The 19083-nt window shown below is 46.1% G+C and overlaps 1 protein-coding gene across 1 annotated transcript; it reads right to left on the bottom strand.

The window, feature by feature from the left end:
* Nucleotides 1-706: 706 nt before the first annotated feature.
* EIF2B5 (eukaryotic translation initiation factor 2B subunit epsilon) lies at nucleotides 707-18721 on the bottom strand. Its single transcript, XM_030954592.1, has 16 exons — nucleotides 18570-18721; nucleotides 17369-17493; nucleotides 16805-16990; nucleotides 16538-16715; nucleotides 15296-15376; nucleotides 14538-14615; nucleotides 14145-14457; nucleotides 13531-13676; nucleotides 13108-13243; nucleotides 12540-12641; nucleotides 11792-11899; nucleotides 10779-10869; nucleotides 9874-9997; nucleotides 5082-5207; nucleotides 3475-3585; nucleotides 707-2419 (listed from the first exon to the last, which is right to left on the bottom strand). Exons 2-16 carry the CDS (start codon nucleotides 17479-17481, stop codon nucleotides 2354-2356), a joined length of 1959 nt encoding a protein of 652 aa, XP_030810452.1. The 5' UTR covers nucleotides 17482-17493; nucleotides 18570-18721; the 3' UTR covers nucleotides 707-2353.
* Between the last annotated feature and the right edge of the window lie 362 nt (nucleotides 18722-19083).

Consider the following 19083-nt stretch of genomic DNA (forward strand, 5'->3'; position numbering starts at 1 on the left):
GGCCATAGAGCAACATTCTCCCCTTGGATTTTAACTCTCAGGTAAAAAGCAGCTCATACCACAAAGTTGGAGCAAAGGAGGAAGGAATGTGGAAAAAACAAAAGTGGATTTGTTACTTGGCAGAAATAATCAAGAACTTCTGGCAAAACGGAGCCATTTACAGCACTACATGTTAAATTTATTCTTAAGCCAACCTTTACCCTGTAAAAGGAAAAAAATATTTGAGATGTCCAAGGAGATTTTAAAATTACTAAGTCTTGCAGCTGGTTTGTAAATGGTTTTTCTGTAGCTGCCTCTGCCAGTTCCCTGCCTCTGCCAGTTCTTATTTCCCAGCATCAGGAGGACACAATGCATGACGTATCAGCCAACATTCCCATCAATTCCCATAATGACAAATGATAACAGATTTCTTTGGATTTAAGGTTCATCTTTGCAACATAATTCTGTACAAAACCAAACCTCACCCACTTCAGGATTCCAAGTTCAGAAGTTTTAATGAATTGTTCTCTAGTTGCAAACAGGGCTCATGAGTTACCATCAAACACTTTCACCAATTCAATGCTGGGCTGATTTCCTACCTGGCTATTGTGTGCTTAAAATCTGAGGAAAAAGCAGTGATGAGTTATTTAACTTACACATGAAGCCCTGCTCAGGCATGTAAAACTGGAGACATACAATTCCAAGTCAAAAAAAGCCAACAAGATGGTAACACCAGGATAGTTTTTATTTGCTCCCTGAATTAAATATTGACAAATACAGAAAATTCAGATACCGACTATTTCCCCAACATTTACAAGACTGAGTTTGCAATGTCAGAAAACAAGGACATTTATGCACAATCCTGGCAACTGATAGTGTGAGTGCACAAGATGGCCCTGCCTGAACATCAGCTTTTTAGAGGCAGTATCCCTGGTCTCCAGCATCCAATGCTGTCCCCTCACTGACAATTGTGGCACCACGGAACGGCCAAATAAATATCCTGAGTGGGCAGCTCCAGTGCATTTCCCCCTGCAAAGGATTTATTCCATGCTCCTCCTGAAGGGGCAGAGGCTAGGTCAGCACATCCAACAAATAACCCACCTATGAACACAAGCTGATGGTTGCAGTGCCCTTTTCACTCTGTTGAGAGCAGGGAGAATGCAGCACAGTGACACTTCCAAGTAAGCTGTTCTTAACGGCCTTGCTGCTGCCACACATCGTCTGAGCCAGAGGCACACTCACTCCCTGCTGCCTGCCGAGCTGCTCTGCAGCTGCAGAGCCTCACAGTGGGTCTGCAGCACTTTCCCTGCTGTCTGAGGGAAGTTTCAAATAAATAAACGGCCATGAAGTAAGCAAGCTTATATAACTGATATCATGTGGATACACAGACTGTGTGCTGCTGAAGGAAATACCACCGCTCCTTTTCACATTGGAGCAGAACTCAGTAACTTGCATTCTCCTCAAAGCAACTGGTGCAGTCAAAGCCCCCAGGGCAAAACACAAGTGTAGTTGGTGCAGCAGGAGGAGCCAGGCACCTCTGCTCCCTTTTCATAAAAAAAACCAAGAAACAGACACTTCTCTAAACCATGTCTTCTAAGCTGGGGGCACAGAAGAACGATCACATGCAGGATATGGTGATCCATACAGCCATCAACCAACCCTGTGGGGAAGCTGAGCACACACCACCCCCAGTTCTACAGCACAGGAAACACATGGCTTTACCAACTCCACTGTGCAATTTGTGTTAGATCCTAGCATGGCAGATGGCAAGAGATTTTCCCTTTTGGAAAGATCACAGAAGTGCCTTCTAGGCTGCAAAATGCCTTGGGCGTCCTCAGACAGCTGCATCTTCTTTAGGCACAAGAACTCCTGAATTCTAGTCCTGCACTCCAGATCCTAATCCACGTGCTCTTACTCACCAACCTTGCCGGTGTCTCTTCAGCAGGAGTTCCCTTAGCTCCAGAAGCAACAATGACTCCAAATACCTCAGCTGTATGACCATTCTTCCACAACCCTGACGGTTAGATCTACAGGGGCATTGTATACATTTGCATCTACGCTCTCCCTTTGTATTAGTAACAAGGACCTCCCAAAAGATAGCTTATAGTACATCATATCCAGGCTCCAGAGGGATTTTAGGTATCACCGCCTCCTGCTTTTCCCTTATTGTTTTTATACTGGGTTGCACATAAGGTGCAAATGAGGGAGGGAGGGAAGTGGCAAAGTTGGGAACACACAACTGAATTAATGATGGGATTGTCAGTCACTTGGATGTCAGGCCCCACATCTATACACCATGCACTGGCATTGATCTTGCCCTGCCCACTTGGCCCAGAAAGGCAGTGAGAGCCTCTTCTCATGCTAAGCCATCATGTCAGTCTTGGTCGCCGTCAGACGACTCCTCCTCTGCCTCCTCCAGCCACTGGATAAACTTCTGGAGCTGCAGAGAGAATGAAAAGTAATTGGGTAACAACTGACACCTAGGAGATGCTGGAAATGCTCAACCAATACACTGTGTGAGTGAGCATCACTACTATGCAAAAGAAAATGTTTCCAGAAGAAACAGAAATGGAGGCAGTTTGAGGGAGCAAGAGACAATGAGGTGAAAAACAACTGGGATGCCCCAGACAAATGTAGATTGATTAAACTCCTAAAGGAGATTCCTCCAGTCAGACAATCCCTCCAACACTCAGCAAAAACCCAAAAGCTTGAGAGGTTTTCAGAGCTTCAGGGCAAAGAGATGGCAGCTGCACCTTAGCTGACATGTTAGGACAACTCTGCTGGGAAAAAAACTTGTCCCTCAGAAACTGCTATTAAAAAGGCAGCTCATTTTATGTTTTAACTGGGCTTGAACAAGCAGCTGAAAGCACTGCTGACCTATACTAATAGCTGACTTTGCAAAGGTCTTGAACAAAGTTGTTCTTTAGATGGCTTTTTTCCCTCTACTTCTCTTCCAGATCCAGGGAGGAGGAGTGGAACAGGGCTCAGCCAAACTGCAGCACAAAGTTCTGCCTGATGGAGGAGGGAAGTTTATATGCTCCTTGCAACAGAAGCCAAATGAAACTACTCAGTACAGCAAATACTTAGAAATATATGTGAAGGGATTGCTGAGCCAGGAATGAAAGCTTCAAAGGAATTGCATGGGGCCAGCACACAGGGCATTGGCCTAAAGCCCATTTCAAATGGGTGTTGGCTTAGAGAAACCGTGCTGCTACTCCAGAAAGTGCTGGCCTTGTGCTACAGAGAGCCCACTAGAAACCCTCCATTCCTTATCCAAACAGGATGATTATGGCAGAATGCACAGAAACTGTTCTGGAGAACAAATCTGTGTTGCTTAGTGTTCAGCTCACTGGTGTGTTTCTTGGCCTACCATGTGATGGCAGCTGCTCCAGAGAAGGTGACAGTGACACCAAACTTTACTCGAAGTTTCTTTCAGCAGCTGTTGTCTGTCTCTCTCCCCCCAGCCCAGCCTCTCCCAACACCTTGGGGACTCACCCGTTGGTTTTTACGAAGCTGCTTTCCTTTGTCAGACGTGTCCCGCAAAGAGAACCAATTGAGAATTACATCTTCTTCCAGAATTTCCAGCTGGTAAAATGTCATCAACACCTGCATCAATTAGAAAAGAGCAACAGGCTCTCTATAAACTCTTTTGGGACTAGCTCACGTCCAAGTACAAAGTTTGCACGTAATCTGTGTCTCTCAGCTCTGTCTTCACCAGAAGGCCCTCAGTCTGCTTCATTTTCCTTCTACTGTTAAAAATAACTGTGATTCTCCTACCAAGCCTTATGTTCCTGACAGATGCTGTGACACATAATGAGTCAAAGTTCAAGCCCCATCAGCTTCAGCTCTGAGGATGCTGGGTATGACTGAGAGCAGTGGGCAATGAGGGGTCACAGAGGACATCAGTCCAAGACATAAGATCTCTTTTTAAAGCAACCCAAACGCCATCCCCAAAGCAGATCCAACAAACAACTGATGCCGGCTCACATTCAGCAGTGACACGTGCAGAGGAGCATGAACCTGTCCAGCTGTGCCCCTCCTCCTGCCAGTTCTCTCTCTGCAGTGCCTTATGGCAGGTGTCAAAGCAATTGGTCATTGCTCAGCTCAAGCCCCTGCCCTGTGAGCGAGGGGGAGAGGCCATCAGGCTTTCTCAGGGTGCCTTTGTGCTCAGGCAGAGCAGGCACTTCGCATCGGCCTCCTTGCAGCAGAGCGCTAACAAAGCTGGCTGCCAACTCCAAATATAAAGTGTCACTTCAATTCCCAGCCTCTAGGGAAACCCAGGCCCCTAGAACAATGGACACATGCCAAACAATTGCTGTAATTCAAGGACATTTTGGCTCACCAAACTGAAGGCTTTTGGCTCCAGTCCTAAGTGCTTTGCCATCAGCCAGAAGCACTGGTAGCAGAAGTTAGGATTACTCTTTCTTGAGGAATCAAGAGTTAAGCACGCTCTAGGAGAGCTCCTCCAAAACAGACAGGGGCTTCCTGAGTTGCTGCTAAAGGAGCCTTGTAATCCAAGTCAAATGCTCTCCATGTGATAAGGCAGACAGAATGTAGGGACAAAATAATTGTGAAGGATGGTGAGGAGGAATATATGAAAATTCTCAGAAGCAGGGAGACAAATAATAAGCCATATGACAGCTTTCTTTTACTCCCTATTTCAAAACCAGCTCAGCCTGAATAAAATTCCACTTTTATTCCCAGCTTTTGTGTTTTGCACTCCAAAGTAGGATAAACCATTTAGCAGTGAGATCCCAGGGACCATGGAGAGATAAATGAAGAGAAGCTCTTCCTAGAGCAAGTCTCTGGCCTTGCCTCCTCCAGTGTCACACAACAAGGGCATCTACGTTGGAAGCTGCAAAATAATAGCTCTCCACAGGCTGCAGGCTGGCAATTAATACTCACCCTCAGCTGTGCTCCCTCAGAGGCACAGGCAGACAAAGAACTATTTTTTTTTTAAGAAATTGTTATAAATGGATTTTCTACACATCCTCTCCACAGAGACTCCAAAATTCTCTCCCTTAAAGCAGAGAGGTGATGATGTAAATAGGATGCATTCCACTGTGAATCTAGCAAAAATAGATTTGGGAGAGGATACTCACTTTAGCTATCGATGTGCAGAGACTGTCATGTTCCAAGAAGAATTCCTCAATGGCACATAAGGCATTCAAGTGATCTGATGCTCGTTTTATGTAATTCTTAAACAACGGGGTCCAGTTCTTCAACAGCTGCAGGGAGAACACACAGAAGAGCTCCTGAGCTGAGATGGATGGGTGCACTCAGCCCTGTGTCTCAGCTGTGTTACACCAAGAAAGTGACCCAGGGAAGCATTTTATGAAGCTATTCAGCTAACTACTTCAGGTATTTGACCCTCTCTGTCCATGAAACAGATCATATGGAGTCTCACATGTGAGAAGAGAACCTGGTTTTACTAAGCTTTCAGAATATCTATTAGCTTTCTTGTTTTTGCCTCTCTGGATGGAATACCAGATCATCACAATGAATGTGTTCAATGGAGTCTGGTATTCAAACAAAATCTCTTCACTGCAGACTGATAAGAAGAGATACCTACATGCTACTCACAGCCTCCCCCCACAGAGCAGCTGACATTTCAGTGGAATTTTCCTTCAAAGCAGAAGGACGAATAAGGAAACACAGAAAAAGATAATGCCAGGTTAATTACCAGCTGAGTAGAAGTGAACAGTGAAAAACAACCACCCCTAAAACAGGAACGTGTCAGAGCAGCCCCTAAGTGCAAATCACGCATTTGCTGTGTGCCTAGAGGCTTGTTTGGATCCTGAAGCCTGCTGCAGGGAATGAGTGGGAAGGATGAAGGACAAGAAGTTGTTACACTATTAGTTGTTCTCTCCTCCAGGGCTTATTTTTCTTAAAGTCTTAAGTTTAATGATTTTAGTGCTGCCTCTTCAAACAATATTTCTGAGTCCCTCACAGTTCTTTCCCTTGTTGTACATATCTGGGAAATATGCAGCAGGGAGCTCTGCAAAGCAGCACAGACTGACCTGAATCTGGGATAGGAGGTAATACTTAGATCCCTGTCCATAAAAATTTTAAAAGGTATCAGAACATGGATAAGATACAAAAATTCTTCATTGGCCACATCATGACCTGACCATCTACAAAAGCATTGTAGAAAATTAAATCAGAGTTCCACATCTTTTTAAATTGAGTAATTCAGCAGCAGGTGATCCTGAAACTACACCCCTGGCATGGCTGCACAGACACAGAAGTCTGCTGTGCCTTCAGCAGTGTCTCCTTACAGAAGGTCTGTTTTGAAGGGAAACTGGCAATTCACAGGGGCTCGGGGTGTGATGAAGAAGCTTTGAGTCACCTACATTTGGGGTTTAACAGCATTATACTGTCCAGGATAACTGTTAACAGGCAGCAGACCTGGGAGAGGGAGAGCTCCAGGACACACAGCAAAGCTACAACCCAGGCTCTGGAGATAGTCCAGGCTGGTGTGGACTACCAAAGGTAGGCTCAGCTAGGAAACAGTGCTCAGCTACTCTGTAGTACTGCACTCCATCACCTCTGCAGACACATCTGCTATGCAACCCTGCTGGAATTTGCATGCCTCAAGCAGAAACAAAGAAGGGGATTAGTCCAAGCAAACTTGTCTGTACACTGGTACACTGACTGGTTTAAGGAGCAACAGTAACAGCACAGAATGGTCCTGATCATCACGGTATGACAATAAAACAACTGAGAGTTCTGTGGGATATTTACAGGAGGTACTTTAGCAAAATGCTTAATGCTAAACACTCTTCCCTCCTCTACAACCATCTCCCCATTCTTATTACTACTGGATAAGAAAGTTATCCTACTGGAAAGTTTATTCCAGGCTAAGAAACACTTTGTAATACCTTTCTATTAAGACCTTTAAATCATAAGCAGGCAGAAACCTAACCAGAAGTGATTGAGTTTCTGAAAGCAGGTTATTTATACAGAAAACACTCACAACCCCAGGACCCAATTCAGTGTGCCTGCTGCTGGAAAAGGGAAAGAAGAAAAAATACACCATGTCAAGTTGAGAACATGCACTGCACTCTAACTGGTGCTAGTGGGGGTAGTTAGACCACAACAGCATCTGGGCTAATCGCCATAAATGGCTTCAGTGACAGCAGAAATCCATTTGGTCTCCAAATAAGCAATCCCATGGTGTGTTCACATGCACTCCATTACAGAATCCCAGTTCTGGGAAAGGTCTGTAGTTCTAGGAAAGGTCTATTTCTGCACCTTCTCTGCTTTACAACTTGCACAAGAGCTGAACGAGACGTCTGACACACATCAAACTGGATACCTCTATTTGTCAAGCCTCCATGTTTCAGCTGAAAAAAATACCCATGGGCATATCCTTTACCAGATGCTAGTTTCCTAAAATTGCTGCAACACTTCAGAGCTTCATGCTCAGGGGCCAGCACTTCAGACCACATCGTGTGGGTTTCAAGTCAAACCATACATCACAACTATGGCATTCCCACAATTTCCCGTCCTGAGCTGCCTGGGACTGCTCTACCATAGGTTTTACATAAGCAACCCATCTTATTTCAGCATCTCTTGATCAAAGTTGAGCTACAAAGATAGTGAGAAACATAAAACAGATCTGTACGGTTCAGTGGGGTCCTGATACCCATCACTCTCAGAATGCAGGTAGCCCCATCTCACACAAAATAACACTTTTCCATAAATACTTCATCACGAGCAGCTCTCAGCCCAAAACTGCTATTGCCTGAGGCAGTTTTAGCTGCAAACTTCAGCAGCAACTACTTTCATTATGTACTAACCTATACCCAGCCTGTGCTTGGGATCTGCAGAGTGTAAATAAGAATTAGTAAATTAATGGAGCACACTTTTTACTAACAGGGAATTGCAAGCTACAGAGAAGCCACTGTTCCAGATGCTGTACAACTTCTGCCTGAAGAACCGATCTTTGCAGAGCACTGCTGGTAAATACACAAAGCTGCTGCCTCAGAAGAACAGTGCTGTGTGTTTAATAAGCCTTTGAAGGCTGGGTAACTACATCTATTAGAGGTATATCTCACCCCAAATATTGGGTTATTGTAACAGTGACAAACATCATGAGTGCAAGTGAACACACCTGTAGCCTCACCAGGACATTGTGCTCCTGCTGAATGCAGTGCAGAAAGGCAGCACAGCAATCCTGAACACAGTGAAGGATTCTCTAAGAAACTTCCTGGTTGTTCTTTACAAGGGAGAATCTGGAGAAACTGGCTGCCATGATGGTCAATTGGTTTGACACCTGGCTTTTTTGATAAATCTAAGGGTAATTTTTATTTCATAAATGAACACAATTCCCTGCCTAGACAAATGCCACATGGCATGACATATGGCACTCTAAACATCACATTTTGATTATTATTACTTCTCACTAAAGGTGAGCTGAGTTGCTCTCTCTGCTGCTAAACATGAGCATTAGCTTTCCTTTGATGAAAAAAATATGGACAAAGTTACCCAGAGAAACTCTTCATCTGCTACCATTGTCTTTAGGTTCTAGGTGTTTGGGGCAATTGCATTTATATGCTTCATCCCAGACTAGAACATCTTCTGACTGGGTGCTGCAGTGAAATTCTCCTTTCCCACTCACACTACAGTTAAGAGCCTAATCTGGGAGACCAAGAGATGCCATATCCCAGCTGGGATTAAAAAAACCCCATCCTATATAGCTACCAATTCCACACAAGCTGTTGTCTAGATGAACTGCTTTCCACTCAGAATCTAACACCTGCTCCAACATTTTCTTCTATCCTCCTCCTTCAATTCTCTTTTTCTAGGACAGGACATGCTATTCAAGAAAACAGTCTGCAAAAATGAACAAAAGCAAGCAGAATTTAAACAGAGCAGCAAAATCTCACTAAGCCATCTGAAAAACAGATCAGTTTACATGGATGTTTTCTGCAGAAGTCATCTCCAGATGTCCAAGAGGTGAATTAAGTAGCATGCTTACACCTACACAAAGGAGAATTAGTTTTCCACCCTTTCCCATCAATTGAAAGCACATACTTCCTCAGAGAAAGGATTATGAGGAAGTCTAGTGTTCCTCTCAATCTCCTAAAAAAAAAAAAGTCCTAAAAAAAATGAAGTAGTCTGCCCCAAACATGTGTCAGACCTATTCATTCTCAAAGAGCATTTTCAGAATCTGTAGTTTGCAAAGTCAAATACATAAATGGACTGCAACAAGGAGACAAAGATACTACAATGACTTCAGCTTGGGTGAACAAAACCATTAAGAGAAGACTGCCTGCTTTTTAAAACAGATCCTACCCTATTTTGTCTACCATAAGGCAGGAAACTGAAATTGGTACACCCAACTATACAACCCATGTCCCTAGCAACAAAGGAGAACTTTATCTTTGCACAAAGACAACAATATCGTGCATTGGCATTTGGCTGGGGAAAAAAATTGGCACCAATTATGGTATGCAGTAAAATAAGACTTGGAAAGGATCCCATTGGGAGAGGAGTGCTCCCCATTGCCCCAGGGAGAGGACTTGAGATGGATTGGAACACGGTTGCTGGAATTCAAGCCTGTAAAGACATCTCTAACAGACCTTCCCTTTTCTCTTTTACAAATTGTGCACTTCTAATGTGTCACACAGGCAACAGAAACAACCACAGGTACTGAAGTAGAGCTCCCACACCTACAGTCTCAGCTGAGCTCTGTCAAACAGCAACAACAGTTTCAGTTCATTTTGGTTTCTATAGAAGACAAAAAGAGGCTCATGAACTCAAGGAGTTCAAGCGGCTCCAGGCTTAAACAAAAGGGATTTCTCATGCAGGAATTACCTAGGGCACACAGAAAGACTGTTACACACCAGGAGACAAGCCCAAAGAAGAGTAAAATGGAGCAGGACTCACAGGAAGTAACGCTGAGAAATAGTTCTGGGAGTCCAGGTTTGCATCCAGCTGCTGCAGTGGGAACTCCAGGATCACTTTACTGAGCACCTGCATCATCTCCTTCAGGCTAATGTTATATGCATACCTACAATGAGAAAGGCAAAAAACCCTCAACATTTCACACTGTCTGATCTCTGCAGACTGTGGCTATTCACAGAGATAGAGTAGCAAATCTGATTTTCATATTCTTATTTGTTTATTTGGTTTTTCAAATATTCAGATAATAAAATCACTTTGCATTGCATCAGACTCTGCATAAGGCCATAAGTCCTGAAAATCTGTTATCACAATTGGAACAAGCTGCTGCAGGGACAGCACCCTCACATTTACCAGAGTGCTGTAGGAATGCTCTTGCACAAAAGAAGGCACACAGGTTTGGATTTGCAAAACACTAGATAAAAGGCACTCTGATTATGTGTTGTAGACTTGCTGCTGTAAAAATACTGTGGACAAGTCCCACCACAGCACAGCCCCAGCTGCAGGCAGCTGGCTGAATGCTGCAATGCCCAGAGCAACAGACCCTGCATGAACTTCCAGGCAGTCGTGCCAAGAACTGGCCTTTTCTCTTCAGTCCACAGTTATTTAGTAGCAATTCAATCTCTTGTTACAGAGAGGGGGGCAGGAAAAGCCTAACCACCAAGGATGCTAGAGGTGCAGCTGGTGCTCTCCATCAACTCCTGCTGTCATTCAGTCACGATGTCTAAGCTGCATTTCTCATGCTCCATACTGATAAAATGTCTAACAATGGGAATTCACGTGGTTTCTCCTCTTCTTTTGACATGCTTGCGGTCAATCCCAGCTGTTCAGCATAAGGGACAATATCCCTAAGGACACCCCAAGGATCCCTAAGGACATCCCCAACTCACTTGAGGGAGTTGATTTCCAGGACCAGGTTGTCACAGGAAATGTTTTCTTCTTCACCCCTTTGTAATGTACCCAGAACCTCGTTCTGGAAAACTAATGAAAGAAAGGACAGACAGTTAGACAGGAGGGAAAAGCACAGATTCTCCAAACTGCTCATTACTGAAGGAATGATGCCCTTCACAAAAAAAGCATTCTGACACAGATGTTTATTTGTTCTCTGTATACTGACACAAACCCACAGCAACTATACTTATAACTAGTGGGATATAATTCAAACAAAGGGAACCACCTACTACATGTCATTGATCTATCTGCAGAAACCTGTACAAAGCTATTTACCTTTGTATTTGCCAGTATAAAGCTATTTACCTGCTACTCTGCAGCCTTTTAGAGCAGAGTTTCTATTATACTTTCAATCTAGCCTTTCCTATTCAGACAAACCTCATCTTCCCATAACTGAAAGTATTCATTCAAATCTAAAATTTATTGGTTTATTTCCTTTGAGGCGATATTCCAACATGAGAAAGTTTTTGGGTTTTCCAATTTGGCCTGAACCTCTTTCAAATCCAGGTAAGCTTAACACAACAAAACAGAAAACCAAAACATCTCTGCCAAAAGAGGAAACTCCTAAAAGGACATTTACTTCTCCAGAATGATTACAGTACTAAGCTGTCCATACAGAGAAATTCTAGTGGACCTTCCCATAGTCTCTAAAATTAGGCAATGACACTACCATCTAAACAGACAACTCAGGGAGGTCTCTTTCATCAAGGTCCAGTGATGAGGAATGAGAAAGATTGAGACTCTGCTAGTTTCTCATCCTTGACTGCCTTGGGTTAACCCAGCAGTGATATAGGGAATATTACAGAACTCTGTAGAAAATGCAGGAAGGGAGATCAGGAAACAACATATCACAGAGGTGCACAAATTTTCCAATACATCCAGAGAAAGCAGCACAAACCTTACACACTGCAGTATCTACAGAATCACTGTACTTCTTCAGAGCCCATCTCACCTTTGATGTCATCCAGCTGAGGGGAAGCTGCCCGACTGTCTGGTTCCTCAGAGCCCATGCTCAGGTCACTGTCAGATTCACTCTCTTCCTCTGAGTGCATAGCTGGGCCTGAGGAAGGACAAGATGCAGCATTCAGCACTCAAAAGCTGCAACCATCATATGCCACGAGGAACCAGGTGTCCCAGGGACTTCCCAACCAAGTCAGCAACTATCTGTCCTTGCAAGGAAGCTTCTATTTACAGGTCCCGATGATTAGATTTGCTGCAGACGGAACACCACAGCTGGCACGAGGATAATGGGATTTTTTGGGAGTCTGCAGGCAGACAACAAAGGACACGGACAGAAGCAACTGCATTTTGTGCAAACTGCTGAGTCACAATGGAGCAATGTCAGCAGATACTGCCACTGGCAGGAAGAAAGCCAACAGCACCAGGAATAGCCCAAGCATATTCCCATCTGAGGGAGGGGCTGGTGCCCCATAGTGCAGCATTCCCAGCACAGATAGCTCTGTGTGTTAGTGCAAGGCAAATATCTAACACCTTCCACAGAGCACAGGTAGAGAGAATCTGGTCCATTACCTGCTTTTAACTCTCACCTTCCCTCCACACATAGCTGTTATCTGGAGCCAGTCTGCCTTACAAAGCACAGGTCTTCCTCTAGACACTATCACCAGCATCCCACCTGGCTGGCTTCCCCAACACACATCTGTCTGCTCAGCCCCAGGTGACCACACTAAACTTTTCCTCACCCCATAGACTTTGCCTCTGCTCTTCTTCATCCTCTTCATTCTTGTCATCTGCTTTCCAGAGATAGCCTCTGCCCTCTGAGCCTACATCCTTTTTATTGTAACCTGAAAAAGAATCAGCAATCAGAGTGTGGATGTAGCAGATTTGCTTACAGGCAAAGCTGAAATAGACTGTATAACCTGCATGTTACTGCCCCTTAAGAGCCTTCATGAAGAGGGAGCTGGGATTTCTGCAGATGCACATGGATTTCAGCTTTCATTTTCTCACATGCCTTGACAAGTGACTTACTCCTTCTTACAGCAGCAACATTTGGCAGACCATGTTTAGATCCCTTGACAAACCCACACTGTAGCAACAGCACTTCACAAGGACAAAGCCCTTGGACTCAGCTGAGTATCCTTGCTTGCCCTGATGAAAACCCATAGGTTCCAGGTTGAATGCAGCTCTAAGCTCCACCATGGCACTGCAATGTCTGGAATGGTGCTGGTAAAGACCCCAAAAGATCATAGAAGACAAAACCTTCTGCACAGCTTTCACAGCTTTAGTGCATGGAGATAGAGACTCTCATACCTTTCAGTTTCACTTTGCTCTCCTTGTTCACACCAGAATCATCACTGAACTGGTCATCGTCCTCTTCCTCCTCATCTGGGGGGTGCAGAGAGATCACTGTGCCCTCAGAGAGAGTGATGCCAGGACCTACTACTACCTGAAAATATGTGAAACACATCTTAATGACAAACACTGTGACTGCCCCCTTGTACCTCCACCAGCCGCTGCAGACAAGCTGTCACTAATAAGGGCAACTGAAGACACCAGCACTGCTACTTTCCATACCATACTGCCCCAGCTAAGCAAAGGGAAGAAGAGGGTGGGAGCAGTAGCATGGTCTCCGCCTCTGCAAAAAGGCTTGGGGCTGCCCTGTGTTCTGGAATAGTACAGTGTAAGTAACCTGCCAGGAGAGGCAGAAAGCAGAACAGACATAAATCAGCTCACCTGAGAAGAGAGGACACAGCGGGGCTTTAGCTTTACTTTCTCCTTCACTTCAGCCTCATCACAGATAACAGAATGGTGGATCTCCACGTTATCTGCTATGTGCACTCGGTCCCAGAGAACAGCTCCATCCAAAGTGACTTTATCACCTGTTACACACCACCAAGTACAAATATGTTGAGGCAGGCTGTCTGGTGCTCTCTGACACTGATGAGTCTTACTGGCTTACTTAAACCTTACATCTTACTGACTCCCAACCCCCCTGATGCATGATGGATGTTAGATGACAGGGGAAGAAACAGCTCATGAAAATGGGGACAGATGTCCCTCATTTGCAGGATGGTGATGGTTGATAACTCTAGATCAGTAAACGTCATGCATTCTCTGCTGCTGAAACAACTAATTTTCATTAAGTACTTTCCAGCTCCATTATGGTACCCTGAAAACTTTAATCTATTTCCTCTGCTGGAAAACCAAGCTTTTCTCTTTTCTCCCCATTAGCAATCAATCAGTACCCACCTATCATCCTCTCTCAGTGCAAAACTTTAAAAACTGAATTCCAACAAATGTGTGCCCTGGCCTGTCAAGGCTGGCACATTCCCCACTCCTGCACTCACCTATCCTACAGTTCTGCCCAATAACACTGTTGGTGATGGAGCAGTTGCTGCCAATGACCGTTCCCTGCCCAATGAGCACGTTCTCCTCCAGCACGCTGCCGTGGCCGAGGCTCACATCCACCCCTCGGTAAATGTTGTGTTTAGAGTGGGTGTAACTCTGGTTCTTGTCATCAGTGAAGTTCATCTCTGGAGTGAGAGGATAAACCCAGCGCCGGATGATGTCAGAGCACACAGCTTTGTACATCAGCAGGTTGCATATATGAGCACCATACTCTTCTGTTGTTACATGCATATGGATCTGGTTCCCCAGGACCTGGCAGACAGGCAGGAGCACATCAGAGGGTTCTCTAAGGCAAAGTAACAGGATCTCCCTTGTAACAACCCTCTCCTTACCTCCTCATTCACCAACAGGCCACGCACAAAGTCATCCCGTGTCTGGTAGTCAAAGTTGTCTGTGAACAGTTCAGCCACCTGCCAGGAATATAGTACATGGAAATACTATAGTTAGAGTCAAGTTATACAATATAGGAAAGTGATGGTCTTGCCTTGAATAAAGCTCTGACTCCTGCTAGGAATATTGACCCTCCCATCTCCTCCCCCTACTACTCCTCCAGAATCCATGAACAGATTCTGATTTCAAAAGGGGCAAGACATTGCTTTAGCATTTCCAAGCAATTTTCCCAGCCTTACTTTGTAGTTTCACCCCCAAAGGAAGGCTGCAGACAAACTTTATCAGACCTGGAAGATATGTTAGCGAGCCTTAGCTGGAATAACCCTAAATGTTACCCTAACATGGTACCAGTTTAAAAGTACTGATACTTCTCCACAGCACAGCCACCACCTCTGCTCCACAGATGTTATTACACCCAAAGTGAAATAACTTATTTCTGAAATAGTTTCATTCTGTGCCAAACCAGCCAGTCTCTGGATGCATCCACCATGTAGCTCTGCCTGGGCTTGAGCAGTGGATGCCAGAAACAGACTGAGCCCCCATGTGTTCCACACAGCAGCACCACATGGTCACCCAGGCCCTCAGCTCAGCCAGTTCTGTTTCCCAAACCTGGTACTCAGGCCACACACACCCTGCACACCAGCAGTACCAAGGGAGCAGTGCAGACTAAATTTTGGACCCTTGGAAGGGCAGAGCTCACCTGTGGAGAGCAGATGCTGATATGACAATCCAGCAAGTCATGGCGCACCTCAACGTTCTCAATAGAGTTCTGGAACAGACTCTGAAAGAAGAACAAATTCAGATAACCTGAGTGCCTCATGCAGTATCAAACCCCAAAAGCCTTCTATAAGACAGGGGCAGTACTGACTGAATTATTAAACTAGCTGAAACTCTGAGGATCAGAGAAATCTACAATCTAGCAGGCACAGACTGGTCACACAAAGAGCTGAGTGTCAGCCAGCAGAGATTGCCCCTGCCCCTACACAGTGCAGGTCTCCCAGAAACAGCTTGTACTTCCAACAATCACTTTTCCTCCAGGAGGCTCCTTACCTCAGACTCTGGGAACTACAACTGTACAAAAAACCACTGATAAATCCAAATACAGCTGGGGGTCAGTTTTGTATTGTTGTGTTTTGTTTCTTCTGCTTTTTCCTTCTTTGTTTCCTACGGTGGTTTGTACTTCCATTTGAAGACATGAAATAACCTCCTGATTACTGATTTGGGGATGAAAATATTATACAATCACAATCTTAGTTATGAGTTGAAGAAAGAAACTGGTCCATGTATCTCATGGAGAAAGTGCCTTCACAGACTTTTACAGAGCATTTACTATATTATTAGGTGAACAAACAGGTAAAAGGAGGAGTAATTCCACTCCATGTCAGGCTCAACAACACTTCAAAAAGGAAAGGGCTGTTAAACACTGGAATGGACTGCCCAGGGAGGTGCTGGTGTCCCACCCCTGGAGGTGTTCGAGAAATGACTGGATGTGCCATGGTCTGGTTGATAAGGTGGTGAGCAAAGGTGGGGTTCTCTGATCTCAGAGCTTTTTCCAACCTAAATGATTTGGTAAAAATGGTCTATGTATGGTAGTGGTATATGCACCCCAAATTGGGAGCCCCTGCAATATCACAAATCATCTCTCTCCCTTGTTTTACATCATGGCAAGGAAATAATGGTCAAAACCTGAACTCTGAGAAATCATCTGCCTCACGTTCAAACTGGAATGAGGCACAAACACGCGTGTCCCAGCATGATTTCACCAAGCCTCAAATAAAGCTCAAGGGAGGAAAAAGCCAGTTTACCCCAAATTACTTCCTATCATCTGCTCCTCCAAGAGGAGCAGCTAGAACAGCTCCCCAGCCCTCACTCAAGGAGGATTTCCCTGGGTGGGCTGCCTCACTACCACAGCCCTTTTCCACCTGCCAGGCTCCAGACGCACCATAGGAAAGCGGAATCGCTTCAGCCCCTGTGTTCTCTGGTAGTGAAGGACACGGTTTGTGGCACTGTCCATAGCAATAACAATGTCATCCTCCTTGCACCTGGCATGGTGGCCAGGCGAGGACTCCTTGAATACCATGGTCATCACGGACACATTCTTTTCCATCTTGCGACGCAACCTGAAAAAGGAGGGCAGAACTATGAGAACACTCCTCAGAGAGCTACAGACCGCAGCACGCCAGGCAAGATTCACTCTTCCAGCACCTACTTGTGTTCTTCCAGGGCTTTGGATATATTGAAGTTGGACACCACGTCGCCAGTGACCAGGATGAAGTCGGAACGAACGAGGGACTTGGCGTCCACGTCGCGCAGCACGTCCCCAAGGGAGCGGTACAGGTCCGAGGTGACAAAGCGCACCTTGTTGGGAGACGTGTGCCGGCACCACTTGGATTTTCTGGAAGAAGGGAAAAAACCCATCAGGAAGGCAGAAAGAGGCTGTTCCCACAGACACACTAGGACACAGTGTCCCAGTGAGTGCCACACCTATAAGGGGGTGCAAGGAGCATCCTGTGACAGTGAGCCCACTCTTGCCAGGCTCAGGTACACTCAGAAGGAGAACTGAGGAGCAGCCCCACAACACTCAACCCTTCTAACACACTGCACAACCACCCTCCTACACAGCAGGGACAGTCCTTTCTGAGAAATGCTGGGAGACCACTGCTGAAAGGGTGTCTCTTACAGTTTTCATATGAATCAGTGAGACCTTTGAGGCTTGTTGGAGAGAAGACAAATACTTTCCATGATAAAGCTAAAAAGAAGAAGAGATTCTTACTGCAAATGCTCTTTTATCTCAGCTGATTTCCAACAGCAGAAAACAAAGGTTTCTTCCACTCCTGTTGCTGTTAGGAACTCCAAGGTATAATCAATCATGGCCACATTTGCCATAGGTAAAAGAGCCTGAAAAAAAACCAAAACACCACAGAGATAGTTGAACAAACACTCAGTACCCCAACATCAGCAACAGCCCCTTCCAGCTTGGGGATATAATGTCGTCAATAGTACCAGAAACATAACACAAGTAACTGCCCCACCAGGTTTTATAAAAATCTTTTAGAGTTGATGTGAACAGTAAGAGCTAATTTGTGATCTTCTAGGGGCAGATCCTCAGTTCAGAAAGGAAGGCATAAAAAAGTGAAGTTTTCACTGAAAACTGTTCAAGAAGACTCAGATAAATGACAGAGACTGGAAAAGTGCTGATTCCCTGACTCAGGCTTTTAACTGCTTCAAGAAAAACCTGTCAGACATGAATGATGAAGCCACAGTAATATGAGTGTCCAGAATTAAACAAGGAGTATAAAACCCCAACCTAAAGTGAAGTGAGTACTCTCTTGACCTGAGATTCAACTCACACTTATTAAACCGAGTTACTGAGTCACACCTGAGTGATGGCATACCTTTCATTAATTCATTTTTGGTGCTGTTTCATTTCAGGCCTGAGCTCGCGTGTATAATTACAAGCATCACCAACACTTAATCAGCAAACGAAGTGAGATAATTATTTAGACGTAAAGTCTCCAGAAGCCTTTTATGTTCTTTTAACACACAGCCTTTTGAGATGGATAATTAAAGTACTACCCCTATCCATTTTTCTGGTCATGTTCTTTCACGCATTACAGCTGACAAGAGCCAAGATTTCGTTTCTTTATCGGAAACAAGCCTGTCCAACCCAAACCCGCTGCCGGTCCCGCACCAGCCGCAGACGAGGAGCCGATAGCGCAGCTCCCACGCCATATGGAAAAGCGGAGAGCCCGACACAGCAGCGATCGATCCTCTCCAGCGGGGGACACGAACTCCTGCGGCCGAGAACTGCCGGAGCGCAGGAGGGCGGGAGAAGCCTCGCCCCGTCCCGACCCAGCCCGGCCTCTCGCCAGACCTCTGCGCGCCCCGGCCTCCCGGGGACAGTGCACACCGGACCGGCGGCCCTGGAGGCACCGGCGCGGCGCGGGCAGCAGCACCCAGAGGGGATTTCTCACCCGCGGCCGGTCCTTGGAGATCGGGAAAAAGCGGCGGTTGAAGCTGTCGGCGACCAGCACGGCCTGGAGCGGCGGCGGCGGCTCCTCCTGCGGGTCGGGGCCGCGGGCGGACCCCCCCGCCCGCCCCGCGCCGCGCGGTGCCGCGGGCCGCCATCGCCGCACGCGGCCGCCGCCGCTTCCGCTTCCGCTCGCGACGGGAGCGGCAACGGGCGCCCGGCGGGGACACAACAGCGCGGGGCGGCGCGTCTCGGCGGGAGCGGGGCGGGAACGGGGCGGGAGCGGGGCGAGAGCTGCTCGTTGCCTCCCCAGCAGCTCGTTCCTCCCAGCATCACCTCCGTGGCGAGCCGTGGCAGGGCCTGAGGAGCGGGGAGAAGCGTTTAATCGCCAACCCCCGAGTAGGGAGCAGAGGTAGAGAGGCGTAGCTCCCTGCCATGGCCGGGCACAGTCGGGACCCGGCCTGGGGGAGGCCCGAATTTCCCCACAGACATCCCCAGGTGGCCTCGGAGTGTGTGTA

This window comes from Camarhynchus parvulus, chromosome 9 (assembly GCF_901933205.1).
Source record: "Camarhynchus parvulus chromosome 9, STF_HiC, whole genome shotgun sequence".
NCBI classification, from domain to species: domain Eukaryota; kingdom Metazoa; phylum Chordata; class Aves; order Passeriformes; family Thraupidae; genus Camarhynchus; species Camarhynchus parvulus.

Coding starts and splice junctions, on each gene's coding strand:
- EIF2B5 (XM_030954592.1), bottom strand. CDS start 17,481: ATGGCAAATGTGGCCATGATTGATTATACCTTGGAGTTCCTAACAGCA. Junction 14,616..15,295: donor TCAGCATCTGCTCTCCACAG/GTGAGCTCTGCC, acceptor TATTCCTGGCAG/GTGGCTGAACTGTTCACAGA. Junction 9,998..10,778: donor CTGGAAATCAACTCCCTCAA/GTGAGTTGGGGA, acceptor TTCTCATTGTAG/GTATGCATATAACATTAGCC.